The sequence below is a fragment of the Petaurus breviceps genome, unplaced genomic scaffold (assembly GCF_028583685.1).
Source record: "Petaurus breviceps papuanus isolate PSGF00001 unplaced genomic scaffold, PetGlider_PUasm1.0 126, whole genome shotgun sequence".
NCBI classification, from domain to species: Eukaryota; Metazoa; Chordata; class Mammalia; order Diprotodontia; family Petauridae; genus Petaurus; species Petaurus breviceps.
The window spans coordinates 55,764,415-55,786,788 of NW_027185655.1; the positions used below are offsets into that span (position 1 = coordinate 55,764,415).

Below are 22,374 nucleotides of genomic sequence, written 5' to 3' on the forward strand. Positions count from 1 at the left end.
TTGCTAATTTAAATCAATTACATCATTTGTGTAACTTGTACTTCGTACTACATAGATCAGTAAATCAATGTAGTAAATTAGTAAAACTTTGTACTACACTGATTAGTAAATCAATCCTCATTAAAATACAATACTTCCCCTTCCACGAAGTGAATAAACAAATAAAAATGTATTACCTGATTATTAAAGCTAACACAGAGCTTGGAAAACCTGATGGGATGCGGACAATCAGCTTTCAGGTAAATATCAAACTGAACAGGCACATCCACATGAAAGCTTGGGGCTAGAAATCTGGCTTTGCACTGTACTAGAAGTAAACAAAAAAAGGAAAGAGAGACGTCATATCCCGTTGGACACTAGTCCTACATTCATTTTTTTCTTCAAAACTTATTCTTGAGAAAGGATACATTTATATTAAACATTTTTACTGAACTTACAACATTTCAATCTCAACAGGCACAACTGCAGTTCAGAGACATATAAGTAAAAACAGAACTTTTTAAAAATGAAGATCCAGTGTTATATTTCGTTTTAAATGAAGAAAGAGAATTTTGTATAGGACTGGACAAAATAACAAAACTCATTTGGAAGGATAAAAAAGGTCAAGATTGTCAAGAAATATAGTGAAAAGAAGTAGTCAGGAGAGGGCTTAATGCTACAAGATCTCAAACTATACTACAACACGCAATCATCATAAAAGTTAGCCAGTACTAGGTAAAAATATAGAAAAGTAGATCATTGGAAAAGACTAGCTAACCAAGTCCTAGAATCAAACATACACAGCAGGCTAGCATTTAATAAGTAAACTAAAAAATACAAACTACTTGGAAGAGGAATCTCTATTTTATAAGAAGTAGATAGTTTCTAAGGTCCCTTCCAACTCATATTCTACATGAAATTTCAAATGGATAAATGACCTAAACATAAAACAAAACAGAAGGGAATAGAAACTTATATCCTTCAGAATTATGGATGGAATAATTTGTAAGCATACAAAAAGACAATAAAAAACATAGGAGATGACTTCAAATTTTAAAAAATTAAAGCAGCTTTTGCATAGACACACACTTTCACAGAAATCAATGCAACTACAATCCAAAGGAAGATACAGCCTGGGGAAAAAAGTTTTCCATTAAATATAACTTTTATAGAAGTATGACATCCAAAATCAATAAGGAATTGATGGAAATTTTGAAGGTTAGAAGCTACTCTCCAATAGATAAGTGTTCAAAATAAAATTAAATTAAAATAAAGTTTTCAAAAGAAACAGAAGCTATCCATAATGCCATAAAAAAGTTCAAAATCACAATTCACAAGGGAAAAGTAAATAAAATAGTTTGAAGGTATCACTTCATACCCATCAAGCTAGCAAAGTTGCTAAAATATGTGACAGCTCATTGTTGAAAAGGCTGTGAGAAGAGAGACAAGAAAATTTACTGCTGGTCATGCTTTGTATTGGTTGAAGTCTCTAGAAAACAATTTGAAATTATGTGAGGAAAAAATATTTTTTAATTTAAAAAACTCTGAATTGTAATTTTAGAGGTTTAAGCATAAATATTGAAATTTTTTTCAAAATATTCATTTTTACTAACAAATATTTTATTTCAAATGGTGATCATAGAGCTAATAAACTCTAATAACTTATCTTCCAATTTCTAATTTAGATTTTTAAAAATATTACAAAAATAAGAATTCCACCACAATGTTATAACTGATTATTATACTAAAAAAGTAAATAAGTTTTTGTACTATTTGATTCTATGAAAAAATTCATCTTAAACAGAAATAATAGTACCAAGCAATTCTATACACCAGAGAAGACTGAAAGTCCATGAAAAGAATGAAGGAAAAAGTTCCTAGCTACAATTAATTTTATTGAGCACTCAAAAAACTCATTCGTGTTTGAGTGTTAACAATGTCTTAAATCTGAACGATGTTTATAAGTATGGATCCTACTTCATAATTTGCAATGCAAACTAAATTGTTTGAAGTAACTTCTTTTGCACAAAAACCAAAATAACAAGACATAAATCATAAATAACTAGTAAAAGACTTGGAAATCTCCCTACATGTTTTTCTCATTAGTACTGTTCATGTACAAGATGCAATATGTATATTCTACAGTAAAAGAGAATATAAATCTTCTGACTTCATTGTATAAAGTATATACAGATAATGCAACAAAAAAAGAACACAATTTAAATGCAACTTCTTTTGCTGAAATTTAGTTCAGAGGTTCCTTCTTCATAGCACAGCATGCAATTTCTTTGACATGCTCTAGGCAAAACAAAGGTAACAAAATACTTTTGTCATATGACAAAAATATGAAACATTAATCTTGAATTGTTAAGACTGGCAAAGGCATGCAAAAATATATAGTGCAATTAACATTTCATGCAAGCTTTGGTATGGTAATTTTTCTCACATAATTTTTAAACCCTCTGACACAAGGATCCCAATACTGGGACTATATCCCATTGAGGTTACTGACAGCAAGAAAAGATTCTTATAGACAAAAAGTGTTCATGGAAGCATCAACTCCAATGTCAGAAAGCTGAAAACAAAATACTGACGAATGGTTAAACCAATTACAATATATGAATGCAATTAAATATTGCTGGACCATAAACAATAATGGATATGAAGAATTAAAAATATATATATATAAGAAAATTTGTATAAAGTGATACAGAATTAGTAAAGTAGAACCAAAAAAACAAACTGCACAAAGACTTCCGGATAGTAAAATACAAAAATTTTTAAGTGTCACAACTGTGATATATGTCACATGTTATGGTCATGTTTAGTAATAGGTGAACTACAAAGGGAAAAAACTGGTGTTTTAAATAATCAGTAAAGCAGTCAGACTCTCAGCTTATCACTCTTCCCCTTCCCCCCCAAACTTAACAGTATTTTATTTCTTCCATTACAGGTAAAGAGAGAGTTTTCATCATTCACTTTTATAAGATTTTGAGTTCTAAAAATTTTTTCTCCTTCCCCTCCCCTCTTGCCTCCCCAAGACAGGAAGCATTCTAATATATGCTATACATGTATGTACAATCGTATTTAACATATTTCCACATCAGTCACATTGTAAAATAAGAATCAGAACAAAAGGGAAAAAACATGAGAAAGAAAAAAACAAACAAAAACAGAAAACAGTATGCTTCGATCTGCACTCAGACCCCATAGTTCTTTATCTGGAAGTGGATGTTTCCATTTTCCCTCATGAGCCTTTTGGAATTGTCTTAGGTCACTGCTGAGAAGAGCTAAGTCTATCAAAGTTGGTCACTGCACAATGTTGCTGTTACTGTGTGCAATGTTCTCTTGATTCTATTCACTTCACTCAGCATCAGTTCATCTAAGTTCTTTCCTGGTTTTTCTGAAATTTGACTGTTCATCATTTATTATAGCACAATAGTATTCCATTGCATTCATACACCACAACTTGTTCAGCCATTTCCCAATCGATGGGCATCCCCTCAATTTCCAATTCTTTGCCACCACAAAAAGAACTGCTATAAATATTTTTGTATATGTGGGTCCTTTCCCTTTTTTTATGATCTCTTTGGAATGCACATCTAGTAGTGGTATTTCAGCTTATCACTCTTAAGAGTTTCACGGGGAAAAAGTCAATAGAGAAACAAGGGAAAATACAGAACAGCAGACTATGAAATATAACACTTTGAAAATTCTTCCTTTGCGTGCTTATCTTTTTTTAAAAACATAATAATTTTATATGAATCATTTCTATAAATATAATCATTCATTACTTACCAAATGGTACAAAATCCTGAACACCTATTGTGAAAATATTGCTGCCTGCTAAGGAAACACGATCAGTCCATAGTTTTTGAGCAGTTTTCACAGCTGACATATCACAATCAGGTTCTGGATCAGGATTTTCATTCTGTACCAATACAAAGTTGCACAATTCATTTGCTTTAGATCAAAGGAGGAAAACTGAAAAAAAGAGAGATTTCCAATTTATCAGTCAATCATTAAGCATTTATTAAACACTGTCTGTCAGGTACTTTGCAAGATGCTGGAATAACAATAACAACAAAACATCCCTGGTCTCTAGAAGCTCACATGTAATCAATGGAGATAATGTGTATGTATATGTATGTGTATGTGTATGTGTATGTAGATGTGGATGTGGATGTGGATGTGGATGTGGATGTGGATGTAGATGTATAATAAATACAAGGTAGTTTAGGAATAAGGCCATTAGTAACTGAGAGAGATCTGGAAAGTGTGGAGACAAGTGGAAACAACAGGATTTGGCAACTGACTGGATATGTAAGTGAGGGAAAGTGCAAAATCAAGGATAACGTTAAGGTTGTAAACCTGAGAGACTAGAAAGATGGTTTTAATCTCAGCAGAAATAGGGAAATTTAGTAGAAAGGTAGATGTGGGGAGAAGGAAAATGAGATCTTACCATTAAAACATTCATAAGGTTCTTTTCTATTCGAGATTTCTGGTCATCTTTTAGGGTAGAAGCTAATATGAAAGAGGATTAAAAAAATAAAAGGCATACAAATGATTAAAGTTTTCTAATTTTTTAAAAAAGGTGCAGTACAGCGAATAGAGCACTGGACTTAGAGCAAATAAAACTAGGGCTCAAATCTCACCTTTGACATATACTTGCTCTAAAAACCTCAGACAAGCAACTGAATCTTTCTAAGCCCTATGCAACACTATATTAATTAATAATAAATAGTATTAAATTAGAGATGAATTCTCACACCCACAAAATCAAAGATGCCTGAACTGACATAAAGAGAAATGGGGGTGGCTAGGTGGCACAGTGAATACAGCACTGGCCCTGGAGTCAGGAAGACCTGAGTTCAAATCTGGCCTCAGATACTTAATTAACACTTACTAGCTGTGTGACCTTGGGCAAGTCACTTAACCTCAATTGCCCTGCCCTACCCAATCAAAAAAAGAAAAATCCCTTCAAGGATACAGGTGCCACAAATGAAGCTTCAAGATGGCTCAGTACAATATTGAACTTGGACACCCTATTTTGCCAACAAGCATTTCAACCCTCATTGTGAAAAATCACTTTCTGTGTGTGTGTGTATAAAAAATAAAAAACCATGACATTTTTATGTACGACATACAAACTCTGATTTGGGAATCCATTAGAAATCCTGCTATTTGTCCCTCCACCAAACCTTAGGAGTCATCCTTTACACTTAACCTCCCTCCTGAGACTATCCCCTTCCCCCCAAACCCCCACCGGGGCAGCTAATTTCATTCAACTTTGGAACCCAACCCTGGGACTGAGCTGTCCTCACTGGTGAATAAGTAAGCAACTATAAATTCATCTAATCCACTATATCTTGAAGGCTGGGTCCCAGAACACAGTTTACATCAGGCAGGAAACCCTGGAGCATCTTGATATTAAGCTGTCCTGTCACTTCAAACACACCCCCCCTTCTCAGCTTCCTAGCTTTCTACCCCTTGCTCTTAGAACAGTAATCAAATCACTGCTACCACTGCTTTTAGAAAGAGGGTGATAATCAATTGCCCTGTGACTCTACTCACAAGCCCTTGGACTCTTTAGACCAAAACTCCCAACAATTCCTACCATCACCACTGAAACACACATATATTCAACCATAAGGAAATTCATTATGTATTTATGTTTATAGCACAAAGTAGGTGTTTAATTCTTTGTTCACTGACTCATTCCTAGTTCTCCTATTTTTCTTTAATAAGATACCTCTTCCAAGGAGTTCAAGGGAATAAGTAATGTAATCTTTTAATTGTGCCATGAGGTAGGAACATTTCAAAGCTGTGGTCAATATAGATGTGAGTAGGGTCCACCATCCTTCACCTCGGTAATCACACATCACATAATCCAACAATCTAAAAAGAGATGAGAAGCAAGATGAAGTGGGGAAAGCAACCAAAATATTAGAAGTATGTCTGTTTTTTCCAATTCATTTCACTAATTCTAGAATTTAAGGTAAAAAATAGATTCAAAGAGTCTATTTAAGAAAATTCAAGTGCTTTCTTTTCAGTTTGCATATAAATTTTTTTTAGTTTACATATAAACATAAAAAACCTAGTAAACTATCCAAGAAAGACTTTTCACATGAAAGCACAATAATCTATACCTGACTGCTAGGTAAAACTTTAATTCCATTTAGACAACTAGCCAGTAGGTGGCCCATAGAACAATCCTATTCAAAATGAGTTGGGGGGTATATAAGAATAGTTAGCAGCCACTCTGACTAATAAATATGCAACGAATCCTGCTAGAAAAACTACCATACTGATTTCATGATGAGGCAATTTGTGTCAATATATGGCTATTGAAAATTAGACATAATCATACTTACTTCAAAGCTTTACCATAGTCCTTGGCAAAGTAATATTCTTCGCCCATCTGAACCACTATAAAATTAAACAATAAAATATCAGAAGCAAAAATAAAACCTACTAGACTTAAATACAATCCCTAAAATCTATTTTAAGTCATATACAACTATGGGGACAGTTGATACTTACTTAGATGACTCTTCATTCTTGGACACTTATACTTTTTAAATTGTGCAACAGCATTACTTAGAAGAGTTATTATTATTTCCTATCAGAGAGAATCAAGTAAGAGGAATACTGTTAGAAAACAGTTCAATGTTGACCTTGAGAAACATAATGAATGTTTAGAGGAGAACCCTTACCGAGTGGCTGACATTCCTTTCCTTTAGCTGAAGGGCAAGAATTCCCACCTTCTCTTTTTCAGGATCAGAAAGATCAAAACCTAAACAAAATAAATTTAAAATGGTACATTTAACTATAACACATTTAAATTCTTCACAAGGATGATATGAATAAACACCTTAAATCCTCCATACTGAACTTAATAAAGCCACAGGCATTCTTTCACCTAAGACTCTTAAGAAATCACTGTTACTTTAAGAACTTTGAGCTCTGTTCTGAAAAGAATATTTTGGACTTAATGTTTTCATCCTTTGAAATTAATACAGTTGAAAGATGAAATGAGGGGCAGCTAGGTGGCCCGGTGAATAGAGCACCGGCCCTGGAGTCAGGAGGACCTAAGTTCAAATCCAGCCTCAGACACAACACAAAAACTAGCCGTGTGACCTTGGGCAAGTCGCTTAACCCCAACTGCCCTCCAAAAGCAAAAAAATTTAAATTTAAAAAAAAAGATGAAATGAACTACTACTATTAACCTTACTGTGTTTATATAATTCATTTCTCTGCAGAGCGTCTTCAATTAATAATTCCTTGACAAATAAGATACCAATCACTACAAAGATGACAAGCATCATCTTCATGATCTCTGTAACTTGGAAAGAATCTAGAGAAGTTATTTCTTATGTCATTTGTAGTTCAATCATATTTTAATGAATTAAACATAATAACCTGTAAAATTTCAGTGTGATTTGATCTATTGTTGTCAAAGTAGATCTCCAAAGCAACAAACTTAAAAGCCTAGTCAAAGCACTGCAGAAAGTAACAGTAATTTACTAAACTAATTTTTTAGTGAATTATTAAAATGCTTGAGTTATATTATTGATCAGAAATGGATTCTCAAGGTGTATAAATCTCAAAAAGATAGTCTAATAATTGCAATAAAAAGTACAAATCTATAAAAAAGATGTTCTTTTAAATTAAAAAGCTCTAAGACAAGACAAATTTCTCCTTCATAATATATATGCTCACTCACAATCAATGGGAAAACTATGGCAAGTATTTTTTTTATGGAAGGAAAACACATCACTTATGGCCTAGAACACAATAGAAAGTTTTATTTCATACATAATTACAAGCCATTGAAAGAAGCAGCATCATTTGGTATAGATAGATAGATAGATAGATAGATAGATAGATAGATAGATAGATAGATAGACAGACAGATAGATGGACAGATAGAGAGACAGATAGAGAGGTAGAAGGAAAGTCTCTATGAGGCAAAATGACTTCTGAATAGGAACCATTTCCAAAAGGTATTTATAGTATGCAGAAAAGCATATAGCCTTGCTGGGTTTATAACTAGTCAACCACTGACCTTAGAGGCATTTGCTATATTCTAGGGGAGGAGCCAGAAATTTTTTAATTTGCTGGTCTGTTATTAGCCTTGCAGTCTGAGATGACTCTGTCTTTTGTTTAACTTTGCAAAGAATTAGGGTAGAGAAGAATAAAAAATATAGGGAAAGGAGACAACTGCCTATTTATACTATGGAAAATACCGTAAACCCTGCCTCCCCCCTGTAACACATTAAAAAAATAAAAAGGCTAACTTACTTAGAATTCCTTGTCGCCATGCTCTCTGTCCATAAAAGTCAAGTGTGCCTGTTTGCGTTTCTAAGGGATCAGGACTGGGATACATCACAGAAGACTGTAAATTCATTAAATAAAGTCTTAAACAAGAGTTGATTGATTTTTTTTGGTTACAAATCACTTCTTCTTCCTCAATATATCCATTAAAAAGTTACTAACACTAAATTTATATTCAAACACCTATAGTCTAAAATACAAGTTTTGGACCAGATTCATAAATTTACTGTATTTTGTTGTTTATGTCAGACTCTTCATGACTCCTTTTCGCGGTTTTCTAGGCAAAAATACTAGAGTGGTTTGCCATTTCCTTTTCTAGCTCATTTTACAAATGAGGAAACTGAGGTAAACAGGATTAAGTGGTTTTCCCAGGGTCACAAAGCTAGTGTCTGAGGTTGAATTTGAACACAGTTCTTCCTGACTCCAGACACAATACTCTTATCTACTGCATCCTAGCTGTCCACATTTTCTGTAGGGTCAGAATAATAGTTTCATGCAAATTAGACTTGAAGAATGTATGATTTCATTAGGGTGGGTACTTGCTGAATTGATGCTAATTATAACCCTCTGAGTCTTAAACTGTCTTCCTCAGTTTCTGGGGCTGAAAAAATTTATCACCAAGGAGCCCCACTTTCTATTTATGAACTTTTCTTGAATTTAGCTAATTTGGTCCCCAGACAAATAACACAATTAATCAGATAGCCAGACTGCATGTCATTCTGGTTTTCTAGAAGATGCTAGATTCTGTAATGTGCTGCCATAGCCTTTAAAAATCTAAGTTCAAAAGCAAGACACAATGAGAGAGAAGAGGACTTTAGCGGAAGCTCATGGAAAGTCAACTTGATACAGCTTTCCGGATTTGATATACCACTCATGTAATTCCATTCACTTCCATTATTCTACTATTTCTTTGGCAATCCAAGTAAAGGAAGTAAAAAAAAAAAAATCAAAATTTTTACTTTTCACATTGTGAAATATAAATTCACTTGTTCTTTTGGCAAATGGGAATGGTGTTACAGGAGAAATCTTCAAAAGGAGTCAAGCTTTGCCTTACACAAGGCAAGAGTACTTAATATTGGTTGAATCAAAGTTAATTTCTTTTTTTTTTAAAGCAATTGGGGTTAAGTAACTTGCTCATGTTACAGGGCCAGTTACTTCTGGGTGTTGTGCTAAGTATCTGAGGCCGGATTTGATCCTTGGTCATCCCAACACTGGAGCCGGTGCTCTTACTCGCTGAGCCACCTGGCTGCCCCTAAGCAATTGGGGTTAAGTAACTTGCTCAAGGTTACACAGCCAGGTATTTCTGGTGGGTGCTAAGTGTCTGAGCCCGGATTCGATCCCCAGGTCATCCCAACACTGGAGCCGGTGTTCTTACTCGCTGTGCTACCTGGCTGCCCCCAAAGTTCATTTCTAATTCTTCATCATACAATAAATCCTAATTTCAATAATGTGTAAACCATGCTCACACCTGATTTCAAGTTTTAAAAATACATCACACCAAAGAAATGAGGAGCAGATGGTCTTCATATTTACCTGGAGAGGCTTATACGAACTGATACTGAGTGAGAAGAGTAGAACCAGGAGAAATTTGTACACAATTACAGACACAACATATGTGTGATGACCAACTTTGATAGACTGGACTCTTCTCAGCAATGCAGTGATATAAATCAATCCCAAAAGACTCATGATGGAGAGAAATGTGTGAATCCAGAGAAAGAACTAGAAAGAACTGAGTTTATATCCAGATGGAACCAAAATACCTGATCTTTTTTCTTTTTTTGTTTGGTTTTATGTCCTCTTTACCATTTCTCATTCCATCTGATACAATCTGACTTTATAACCTGACTAATATATAATGTGAAAGTATTTACAGATCCTATACTTGACTATATCCTGCCATTGGGGGGATGGGAGGGAGGGGGACAAAATATGAAACTCAAGGAATTATGGAATTGAGTCCTGTAAACTAAAAGTAAACAAAGAAATTAATTGTAAAAAATTTTTAAAAAAAATACACCACACCAAAAACTTACAAATCATGTATGAATAACATAAGGATTTTTTCACCCTGAATTATAAAGCCAGATTAACTTTCTGAATTTTAAGTGTAATCTTAGTTAAGCATTTCAAATTCTGAAACACAAAAGTAAATCAACCTGTTTTCTTACAGATAGTTTTTATATGAAATTACAGACTTTTTGATGTGCCCATGATTCCCTTTCATGGTCAACATAAAGAAAATACTTTCAAACATGATCAGGCACTGACTATCCTCCTTATTTTTAATTTGTTTATAAAAGGTGAAAGTTCAATTGCTAAGTGACATCTTTAAAGAAGAAGGCAAAGTCTACTGTCAAATTCAAGAAGCTGTAGAACTGTGAAAGCAAGGAACATATCATTTTCTCATAGAAAAAACTCCAGGGAGAGATAAGAGTCAAAAAGACATCCTATCCAAGTGTTTCCAAGGATGCCCTTCTTTCAGTCTCTTTCTGATACCCTAAATACCATTCAACCTCACTGTCCTAATCAGAAGAAAAAGATAAATTTGAGTCGCACACTGAAGTTTTAAATGAAAGCATGACTTTTCTTGCCCCTTAAAGGAGGAGGTAAATTGTGACTTTTGCCTGAAAAGTGTTGTCTAAAAGAGTACTCAACTGCAATTCAAACGTGTTTTCCATTAAAAACTGACATCAAACTTTAACTCACTGGTTTAGTAAAAAAGCTGGGGCAGTCTTCATGAAGAGGAAGGAGTTTGGTTTTGAAGCCAGAAGAACTGGGCTCACAACCTGCCTCTGTCATTTACTAACTTTTTGACAGTGGACAAGTCACTAAACCTCTCTGAGTCTGTTTCCTCATCTATAAAATGGGGATGATACAGCCATCCCTCCCTTATAGAATTATTAATAGTAGAAAAGAGGGTAACTTACATGAGGTGCTTTGTAAAATACATGCTAGATAAACATCAGCTATTATACTAATGAAGAAAACAATAATCATAACTAATTCCTGAAAAGATACATATTACAAACTGTCAATATTTACAGGTTAGAGGAAAAGTATCACCACTATTACCCACCAGTCCAAGTTACAGAGTTAAGAAAGGATTAAGTGTTTGCTGAATGAAAGATTTATTCTTTTAAAATTTAGCTAACATAAGGGGGCAGTTAGGTGGCACAGTGAATAGAGCTCCGGCCCTGGAGTCAGGAGGACTTGAGTTTAAATCCGGCCTCAGACACCTATCACTTAACTAACTGTGTGATCTTGGGCAAGTCACTTAATCCCAACTGCCTTGCCTTCCCCCTTCCAAAAGAAAAAAAAAACTTAGCTAACATAGAAGTCAGTGACTTACCTCATGACTACAAAGTGCTTTTGAAAGCTGTTTCCGTTCCTGAGAATAGTATGCTGCTTGCTGATAATAAAAACCAGGATTCTGAGTTTGAATAGCTGTCAAACCCAATTTGATAGCTTCATCAAATAAATCTCCAAAGGCCTGGAACCTTCAAGGAAATAGTATTAACACAAAATTATGTATGCTCACTAATTATTTGCTTAAGCAGCAAAGGACTTTCTATCCATTTTTGACAGGTTATAATTAAATTATACTCTTAATTAAGGTTAACATCTGTTATAATGCCTTACTAAACTCTAGCAGACATGAATAGTAGGTTTTAGACAACTGCATTTGGACTCTCAGAATAAAACTAGATCTCAATGTAATACGCAGTTCTCATCACTCCAGAGCCTCTATGGTGTTGTCAAGCGTTTCATCTGCCCAGAAAATAAAGCTTTCAAAAGCACCATTAACTGCTGGTTTCCAGTAAGAGCCAGAATGATCCAACACCAACTCCTAGAATAAATCTGACTACATGCTGGCCAATCAATTAAAAACCTTTAAATTAACATCAAACAAACCCTAGTATAATCTAGGATTAAATTCAACTTAATGTAAGATATCCAAAGTCCTATGTACTTTTTTTTTTGGAGGGAGAAGGGCAGGGCAACTAGGGTTAAGTGACTTGCCCAAGGTCACACAGCTAATAAGTGTCAAGCGTCTAAGGCCGGATTTGAACTCAGGTCCTCCTGACTCCAGGGCCAGTGCTCTATTCACTGTGCCACCTAGCTGTCTCCTCCATATGATTTTTAAAATTAAAAACATACTGTTTAGACATCCAAGCTGCATGTTCAAAAGCCAACTCCGCACTTCCAATTTTTTTCTTACACAAGTCTATGTGCTTTCGAAACTGAGCAATTGCATCCAATGGAGAATTATGCTGGAAACACAGCCTGCAGATCTGTAAAACACAAAAACTGCCTGTGGGTCAAGTGTGTCCCCAAAAAGCACATGTCCACTTTACACAATCCTACTGTAAAAAAGCTAGACAAACAACCAAAGCCAGACAAAGCCTTCCTCAAGAACCTTCTAAAAAGGGTTACGTTTCATTTATTAACATAGTCACCATGAAGGCACGAGTGAGTTCATTTTCAGTTCTTATCTATGGATAAAAATAACAATACAGGACAAAAACAAAGATTAAATTTAAAAACATATCCAAGATTTTTAAAATGGATAAAAACAGAAGTATTCATACACACACACTCTCAGGGATCTACAAAATATCTCAGAAAGGTCAAAAGTCTAAATTAAATCTCTAGAACTTCCAGGGATTTAACAATTCTAAATACAGTTATCCCTTCCACGTTGTGACTTTCCTTATCACAGTATCAATATATTGTGGGTCAAGCATAAGAAATTAAATGGGAATTTTGGGGGAGTTTTGCAGAAGGCCAGCAGATAACACAGAAAAAGTTGAGAAACTCAGAAATGCATAAAATATATGTGTAGTTTATATAATATCAACATAATTTATCTTTTAATACCATAATAATTCAAACTTCTTTCTTGGTATGAAGGAAGGGCCAAAATATTGTATGCAAATTTTCCAGATGGGAGGGGGCACCTTACCCTACCCCTTGTGATGTGGAAGAGATAAATATAAAACAATAACAATTCTGAATAAAAGCCTCAAGTTCAGAATGGCTAAAGATATTTAATCCTAAAAATAATAGCAAAAACAAAGTATCTCAAAATTTAAAAAAAAACCTCTACAAAGTGGATAGTTTAAAAACTTTCCTCTTAGCACTCTCTCCAACATTAACCTCTCTGAGGAATTGGGGAAAGGCAAAAAAGGGCATATGAGAACAGGGGAACCTACTAATTGAAAAAACAAAAATTCATAATTAAGTTTCTCTGAATAAGACTGTCTACTGGAGGAAAAAAAGACAAAACTGATGAGATGATAATAAAATGTCATGTTCTCAGAAGCAGAAACTGATTCTGACCTGAGGATTTTTAAAAAACAAAATTATAGAATAGTTACCATTCTCTTACAGTCTTATTTTTTAAATGAAAGAGGAAGAAATCCTCTTGATGGTTAAAATAGAATTATTACCTTGTAGTTTATAAATCCTGCCATTGTTTTAATTTCCAGCATGTTAGTTTCATGGGCTCTCAATTCATGTACCAGATTGTAGGCAGTCCTGTAGTTCCTAATAACAACATTTGGTAGTTAACTTTAAAAGATACCTCATAAAGAACAATAGCAACTATTAGGAATACGTGTATAAGGAAAAATACAAACAACCGATGAATTTTTCCTGAGTGTTTCTCTGGACCAAAAACTCACTGAAGACATCATGCTCATCTCTGATTTTCTCAAACAGGGACCTCTTCTTTTAATTATTTTAATAATAGACAAAAAAAATTACCTTGCATCTTGCATTCCTATGACTAAAGAACAAGAGTATACTTATACATATAGTTTTTGTCTGGGCCTTTGATTTCAATGGCATAAGGAATTCTCTGGTGTGGAAACTCCCTCTCTGGATGAAGATCAAAAAATTCACAGTCTCTAAGAAGTTGTCTTGGCACTACGATACTTGACCATGGTCATACAGCTAGTCTATATCTGATATAGGACCTGAACCAAGGTCTCCTGGGGCACAAGGCTGACTCTATCTCTTCACAAGTTAAGAAAATAAAAAGATAATTAGTGATTAACATAGAAGAGTTAAATAAGTTTTGTGGATAATACGAACAGGACACTTTACAGCTAGGCACACAGGAGAGAGGCAGAGAGTAGAGAGACTCTCTTGATACCTCATCCTCCCAATTCACTAAATTCTTTTTTTTTTTTAAAGCAATCAGGGTTAAGTAACTTGCTCAAGGTTACACGGCCAGTTATTATTTCTGGGTGTGGTGCTGAGTGAGCCCGGATTTGATCCAGGTCATCCCGACACTGGAGCCGGTGCTCTTACTCGCTGAGCCACCTGGCCGCCCCTAAGCAATTGTAGTTAAGTAACTTGCTCAAGTTTACAAACGGCCAGGTGTTTCTGGGTGGGTGCTAAGTGTCTGAGCCCAGGATTCGATCTCCGGGTCTTCTCAACACTGGAGCCGGTGCTCTTACTCGCTGTGCTACCTGGCCGCCCCTCAATTCACTAAATTCTAATGTGACAGAGCATCAAATCACTATTATTGTTCCCTTCAACCCAAGGATACAGTTAGTTAGGGGGAAGAAGGGAAAGCATAGATTTTCTATACAAATGCAATGGGGAAATCTTGCCTCTGAATACAGTTCTATTATCTATCAGAAAGGAAGAAAAATTAGAAACCCAATCAACCCCAAAATGATCAATCTTAATTGCTTATTATAGGTTTAACAGAAATACCACATGGACAGAAAAATACTTCCCTTTTTGGAAAGTTATTCTTTGTACAGATCTATGACAGACACCAATTTAGAATGACAGCATTTTAAAGTCTGAAATTTAGTTCAAGAATTAGGTTCTTTTATACAAAGACAATTCTGAAGAATCTATGGTGAAAAATGTTATCTATCTCCAGTGAAAGAACAGACAGAATCTGAATACAGATCGAAGCATACTGGGGTTTTTTTTACTTTATTTTTCTTTTGTCTGTGTTTTCTTTCACAATATGACTAATATGGTAATGTTCTGCATGAGTGCACATGTATAACGTCTATCAAACTGCTTGCCTTCTCAATGAGGGAGGAGGAAAGGGAGGGTAGAAGAGAATCTGGAACTCAAAATTGCAAAAAATGAAAGTTAAAAATTGTTTTTATGTGTAACTGGAAAAAAAATTTTGAAATAAAAATGTGGGCTCTTTTTTTTTCCAGGCTAGGAGGAGGAGAAAGAAAGGGAAAAAAATTTCTTCTGTTTGAAAACTTTAAGCAAAACATAATGTTGCATGTACACACAAAGACTAAGCTACTAGTCCCTAATTGTTCCTAATGAGGTGAGTAACAAAGGCAGACATAAAGTATATGCACAAAAGAAGAAGAAAAAAGTGAATATCGGTGGAAGCAACAACAAAAACTATGCCACTGAGACCTGGCACACTGGCTACCCCATTTGGCTCAATGGTAATAGTAACATAAATTAATATAATTTAAAAAAAAATCTCAGAATAGGGTCTTCTTGATAGAAATAAATTAAGTTTTTCTTATTAATTTCCCTATCCAAAATAATTTCTTCCTAGGATTCTTGAAGAAAGGAATAAAGACTAAAGTAAGTTTTACAAAATTCTTGTAACAAAGGTTTTAGAAGATAGTAGTCACACCAACTGTATAAACTACTTATTTTATATATTATTTTATGTTAAGATACAAGGAATATGGTCTGATTCTCACTATAGTTTGAATCTGGAAGGTAATATGGTTGGGAAGCTGGCCTCAGAGTAAGGAAGACCTGGTTTCAAGTTTGATATCTTGGCTGTGTGACCCTGGGAAAGTCATTTAACTTGTCTGAGCCCAAGGCAATTCCATAAGATTATAAATCTCAGAAAAGGCACAGATTTGCATTGGTAAAGGACTATGTCCCATCAGGAATACCCCTTATTGACAAAATCACAGCTAAAGATGAAAAAAATTGAACCTAGGTAGAAATAAACAGTCTTATTTTGTCAAGAGTCACATAAGGCAGCTCCCATTTGGCTCCTTTATTTTTCTAATTTTCAATACTCGTCTCTGCCCTCCCCCCTCCCTTTCACTTCTGTAAAAAAATATCCTTCTTGGGGGCAGAGCCAAGATGTCTGGCACAGAAGCAGGAAAACTGCCTGCACTCCCCCCCTAACCACATCAGACACCTATAAAAATGACTCTAAACAAACTTTAGGGCTACAGAACCCACAAAGTGACAGAGAAAAGCAAATCTCCCGCTGAAGACAGCCCAGCAGGAGGGCAGGAAGGGTCCATCACAGTGCACTGGGAGCAGATCCCAGCCCTGTGTGAGCCCATGGTTTTAATTTCAGAGTGGGCTGACTAGGGACATCAGGAGAGCAGATCACCAGCAGCTGTGGCAGTTTCTAGAATTATCAGCCCACAAATGCCAAAGACAAAGTGAGAGGTCAGTGTAGACTTTGGGAAGAGGGAGTCCGGGAGTGCAGTCCAGCCTCTGCTCCCAGAGGAAGAAGCGGCTGAGGCATGGCTGCCGCCCGCATGGCTACTTCAGAGCTCCTGGACTGCAGATTGTAGGAGGACCAAGCAATCATTCTGAGAGGTAATCACTCTTGCTTTAACCTGCTTGGATCTGGATTGCTATCTAGGGTGGAGGCCCTGGGATGCCTGACCAGTGAGGCAAAGCGTATGGAAGCTTCAGAGAGGGCACCCAACTAATAGCTCCAGCAGCTAAGAAAACCCCAGTGTTTTGGGACAAAGCTCTCCCTCTGGAAGCAGAGTCCTACTGTGGCAAAAAGCTCAAAAGTCAAGTAATTAAGGGGCAACATCAGCAAGCAAAGGAAGCAAGGCAAGCACAGCAATCCAACTTTGGATTCCTTTTTTGGGGGACAAAAAGGATCAGAGCATGGAACAATGAAGTCAGAACTCTTGCACCAAAAGCTTCCAAGAAAAATATGAACTGGTTACAGGCCAAAGAGGAGCATAAGAAGGATTTTGAAAACCAAATAAGAGAAGTGGAGGAAAAATTGGGAAGAAAAATGAGAATGATGCAAGAAAATCATGAAAAGAGAGTCAACAACCTGACTGAAGAAAATAACACCTTAAAAAATAGGCCAACTCAAATGGCAAAAGAGGTCCAAAAAGCAAATGAGGAGAAGAATGCCTTAAAAAGCCAAATTTGCCAGATGAAAAATGAATCTCAAAACCTCGCTGAAAAGAATCATTCTTTCAGAATTACATTGGAGCAAATGGAAGCTAGTGACTCCATGAGAAATCAAGATACTATTTAACAGATCCAAACAAATGAAAAAATAGAAGGCAATGAAATATCTCATTGGAAAAACCACTGACCTGGAAAATACATCCAGGAGAGATCATTTAAAAAATTTTGGTCCACCTGAAAGCCATGATTAAAAAAAGAACCTAGAAATCATCCTTCAAGAAATTCTCAAGGAAAACTGCCCTGATGTTTACCAGAGGGCAAAATAGAGGTTGAAAGAATCCACCAATCACCTCCTATAAAAGATCCCAAAAAGAAAATTCCTAGGAATATTATAGCCACGTTCCAGAATTCCCAGATCAAGGAGAAAATATTACAAGTAGCCAAGAAGAAACAATTTGAATATTGTGGAAACACAATCAGGATAACACAGGACCTGGAAGCTTCTACATTGAGGGATCAAAGGGCTTGGAATATGATATTCTGAAGGTCAAAGGAGCTGGGATTAAAACCAAGAATCACCTACCCAGCAAAACTGAGTATCATGTTTCAGGGGAAAATATGGTTATTCAATAGAATAGAGGACTTTCAAGCATTCTTGATAAAACAACCTGAGTTGAATAGAAAATTTGACATTCAGATACAAGAAGTAAGCGAAGCATGAGAAGGTAAACAGGGGGGAAAAAATCATAAGGAACTTATCAAAGTTGAACTATTTATATTCCTACATGGAAAAACAATAATTGTAACTTATTAAACTTTTTTCAGTATGAGAATAGTTGAAGGGAATATAAATGTATATATATATGTATACATACATATATATGTCTATATAGGAGGGTATATAGGCATGTGAATACATATGTGAATGTGTGTATATATGTGTACAGGTATACATAGACAGAGGGCACAGGCTCAACTGAATAGGAAGGGATGATATTTAAAAAATAAAATTAAAAGGTGAAAGAGGAATATAATAAGAAGAGATAGGGAGAGACAGAATAGGGTAAATTATCTCATACAAAAGAAGCAAGGGAAAACTGTTACAATGGAGGGGAAGAACAGGAAGGCAAAAGGGAATGGGTCAACCTTATTCTCATTGAATTTGGCTTAAGGAGGGAATAACATACATACTAAATAGGGTATCTCACTCTACAGGAGAGTAGGGGGGAAGGGGATGAGAGGAGGGATGATGGAAGGGAGGGTAGGTTGGAGGGAAGGGAAGTTAGAAGCACACACTTCTGAAAAGGGACAGGGTCAAAATAGGGAGTAGAACAAGTGTGGGGTGGGACAGGAGGGAGGGAAATATAGTCAGTCTTTCACAATATATCCACCATGGAAATGTTTGCGTAGCTACACATGTGCAACCTATATTTAACTGCCTATCTTGCCAGTAAGGGTGGGTGATGAGGGAGGAAGGAAAATAATCTGGAATTCAAAGCTTTAAAATCAAATGTTTAAAAATTATATATATAATAATAATTTTTTTACATGCAACTGAGAAATAAGATATACAGACACTGGGGTATAGAGATCCATCTTGCCCTACTGGAAAGGCGAAGGGGGGATGGGGAAGATATAGGAGAGAGCAGATTGGGGGAGGGGGTATACAGTGGGATCACTGTTTTGAGGGGGTGGGTAGGGGAAAGACGCAGAGAAAATTTGTAACTCAAAATCTTGTGGAAATGAATGATGTAAACTAAAAAACATAAAATTTAAAAATATAATATCCTTCTTGTATTCTGCATTGTTTATTCCCTGCAAGGTGTCATTATCAGCTACATAAGTTCTTTATCTTCAAAGGCTCGGAACAAGGGCAGGTGAGGAGATGGGAACTGTGTCATTAAATTCTTCGTGGTTAAGAACTCTGTTACTTGCTTTCAGCATGGTCTATATCTTCAACAAGACCTGTCTGAGCCACAGCAATACTCAGGAAGGAAAAGGTACGTGAGTTGCCAAAGTTTACTACTGTTGAAACCACATCACTGAACAGTTTCCCTTTTCCACTTTTAACAATAAAACATCAACTGAGACTAAGAGCTGAAAGATACACTATAAAGTTGCTTTGCTAAGATTATAAATGTGCTCTAAAAGCATACAAATATTGCCCTACCCCCATTTCTGCCTATGAAGTAAGAAATCTCGGGGAAATTCTAAAGAAGAATCTAAGAAAAATTAGTGTACTCCAAAACAAAATTCATATAGTAGTTTCGGTTTAAAATTATTTTTTTAAAATTATTAATTGCATATTTATTTAATTCAGAAATAAGTCTCATTAACAGCTCAAATGGAAATATCACTAAGAAATATGCATGGGGAAAAAAAGTCAAGTGAATAACAGAATTACACACTAAAAATTCCTTTGAGTTTGAAAAAATATTCAATGTCTGTACATAAAAATTAAAAGGCAAATAAATTATTTCAGATTAAATACATATAAACCACTATGAAACTTACTCTAATTAGCAAGAAGATGTTAAAAGGACCAAAAAAAGAACATATTTCTTTTGGACAAGCTCAGAAAATGTTAAGCATGAATCTAAGGTGACCACATATTTTCAAAATAAGATTTGGCAGACACTAAAAATATTTCAGATTGCTAAAAAAAAAAAGGGGGGGGGGAAGTCTCGCAGTATCATAGACTTACTTCAGAGCATTCTGTGTATCTTGTTTAAGTTCACTGAAGAAAGCAATTTTGAATTGATGTCTGACAAATAAAAGCTAGAAAAATATACAAACAAATTATTGCCACTTTATACAATCCTACAATAGGAAAAAATTACCACATTAAATATCTATATAGTGAATTTAAAAGTATAATTTAAAATATACAACACAGAAGTATGTGGAAGGGCTGATACAGCAATCCTTAACAAAGCTGCGAAAACATTACATCCAAATTCTATGCCTTTAACTTAAGCCTCACAGAGCTTGGAGACAGGGATTTTAAATTAACCTGTCTGCATTTGAAGATGAGTGATTTTACACCACTAAAAAGTCAAGCTTTAAAGTACATTCTAAAATGATGTCTTTACAAAAATCAAAGTTTAAAATTTTACTCTGAAATGATTAAAATATTTTCCTATTTAAAAAAAAATATGTACCTGGTGTGTAGTTTTGTTCAAAAATTCTTTATGAGATTTTACCCTTCGGATCTCAGTGTAGTAGTAAGTTTGTGCATGTTCATAAAAGGCATTTTCTAATCTGCAAAAGAAATGTTTTAATACTGAAATCACCTTAAACTAGTAATACTTTCAAAAGCATTTTATCTTTGAAGCCTGACTTTAGTGCCGTGGTATATCATGTGTCACAATTTAATCATATATATAAAAAAAATAAAGTAAAAATTCAGTTCACAATTCAGGGTATAACACCACCATATCATGAGATGCAGATATCTGGAAAAGCTGAAGGACACAGATAGCTAGCACTTTTTAATGACTTCAGTAAATTTAATGGAGGATATAGTAACAACCTGTAAATTGAAAAAAATCAAAACAGACCCCCAAAATATAAATGAGGCAAAGTGACTATCTCTGCAACTATCATTGCAGTATGTTATCTATAGAACACTCGATGAAAAAGAACTGAATGAAAAATGAAAATTTCCATAAAGCAGAAATCTCCTTCCTGAATATGAGAAAAACCAGAGTAAAACAGAAGAAATGAACTTTAAGTTTCTTCTTATTTCATAACAAAAGAGAAAATATATTTTGAATCTTGTTTTCAAAGAGTTTCAAACATCTAAAGAAAATTTAAAAGGGCATGTAGAAATTATTTTAAAATCATTTTGAAGATTGTTTTTATTTAAAACTGTACATACTTTATGAAATATTAATATTCAAATAGATGATCACAGATTAAGAATTATACCTTCCAATTATGTTTTCCAAGCAATATACTTAAATAGCCTGTTTTTAAAAATAAGTAAGTGGGGGGTGGCTAGGTGGCACAGTGAATAAAGCACTAGCCCTGGAGTCAGGAGGACCTGAGTTCAAATCTGGTCTCAGACACTTGACACACTTACTAGCCGTGTGACCTTGGGCAAGTCACTTAACCCCAATTGCCCTGCCCTTCCCCCTCCAACAAGCAAAAAACAAAAAACAAACAAGTAGGACACAATAATGTATGGCTAGAACATCTTGTCTCATGGGGTTCTCAGAAGCCTCACCCTGCTCAAATTAATTAGAACAAATTTAAAAAACCCTATATCCAATGTGAACAGCTTTGGGCTAGAGAGTCCATGTGCAATAGACCTAAAATACCTCATGAAGCACTAAAAGTGCTTAGTTTCAGTTTTCAAAGTATGGCTTTATCTCCAGAGATAACATACTTATTCCTGTACTACTATTTTCAGGCCAAATAAATTTTGTTATTTCTCTACATGTTTCTGTCTCTCTCTCTCAAGGCTTTATTTCTTTCTGAATATGAGGGTGAAAAATGTAAATTAGCATACGTAGTACTGGCATAGTGACAGGTCAAGTTACTACCTTCTTTTTCCATATTTAAATATAAAAGAGAGGGGGTGGCTAGGTTTGGTTCCAGCCTCAGACACTAAACACCCCCCCACACAAAAAAATTAACCTGTAACCTTGGGCAAGTTACTTAACCCCAATTGCCCTCCAAAAAGGCAATCAATCAATCAATCAAGAAATGTAAAAGAGAGAGGGTACAAAAACAAGTGAAATTTTTTGGGCAGAATATGCTAGGAAAATTTCAAGGTTATCAAACAAGAGTATTATTTTGGGTATATGAAGAATTTTAAGTTAGTTTTTTGTTGTTTTTGTTTTTTGAGGCAATTGGGATTAAGTGACTTAACCAGGGTCACACACATATTAAATATCAAGTGTCTGAGGCCAAATT

The 22,374-nt window shown here is 35.1% G+C and overlaps 1 protein-coding gene across 3 annotated transcripts in view; it reads right to left on the reverse strand.

Moving 5' to 3' along the window:
• The window catches only part of TRAPPC11 (trafficking protein particle complex subunit 11), an 88,480-nt gene that overhangs the window by 47,908 nt on the left and 18,198 nt on the right, over positions 1-22,374 (reverse strand). For all 3 annotated transcript variants that reach the window (XM_069096486.1, XM_069096496.1, XM_069096480.1), the window contains exons 6-18: positions 20,616-20,715; positions 20,159-20,232; positions 13,770-13,866; positions 12,478-12,611; positions 11,669-11,816; positions 8,284-8,377; positions 6,696-6,775; positions 6,523-6,601; positions 6,354-6,408; positions 5,732-5,877; positions 4,442-4,503; positions 3,778-3,910; positions 177-307 (exon numbers count right to left, since the gene is read on the reverse strand). In XM_069096486.1, coding sequence (XP_068952587.1) covers positions 177-307; positions 3,778-3,910; positions 4,442-4,503; positions 5,732-5,877; positions 6,354-6,408; positions 6,523-6,601; positions 6,696-6,775; positions 8,284-8,377; positions 11,669-11,816; positions 12,478-12,611; positions 13,770-13,866; positions 20,159-20,232; positions 20,616-20,715 — 1,333 coding nt within the window. The remainder of the gene's footprint in view (positions 1-176; positions 308-3,777; positions 3,911-4,441; positions 4,504-5,731; positions 5,878-6,353; positions 6,409-6,522; positions 6,602-6,695; positions 6,776-8,283; positions 8,378-11,668; positions 11,817-12,477; positions 12,612-13,769; positions 13,867-20,158; positions 20,233-20,615; positions 20,716-22,374) is intronic.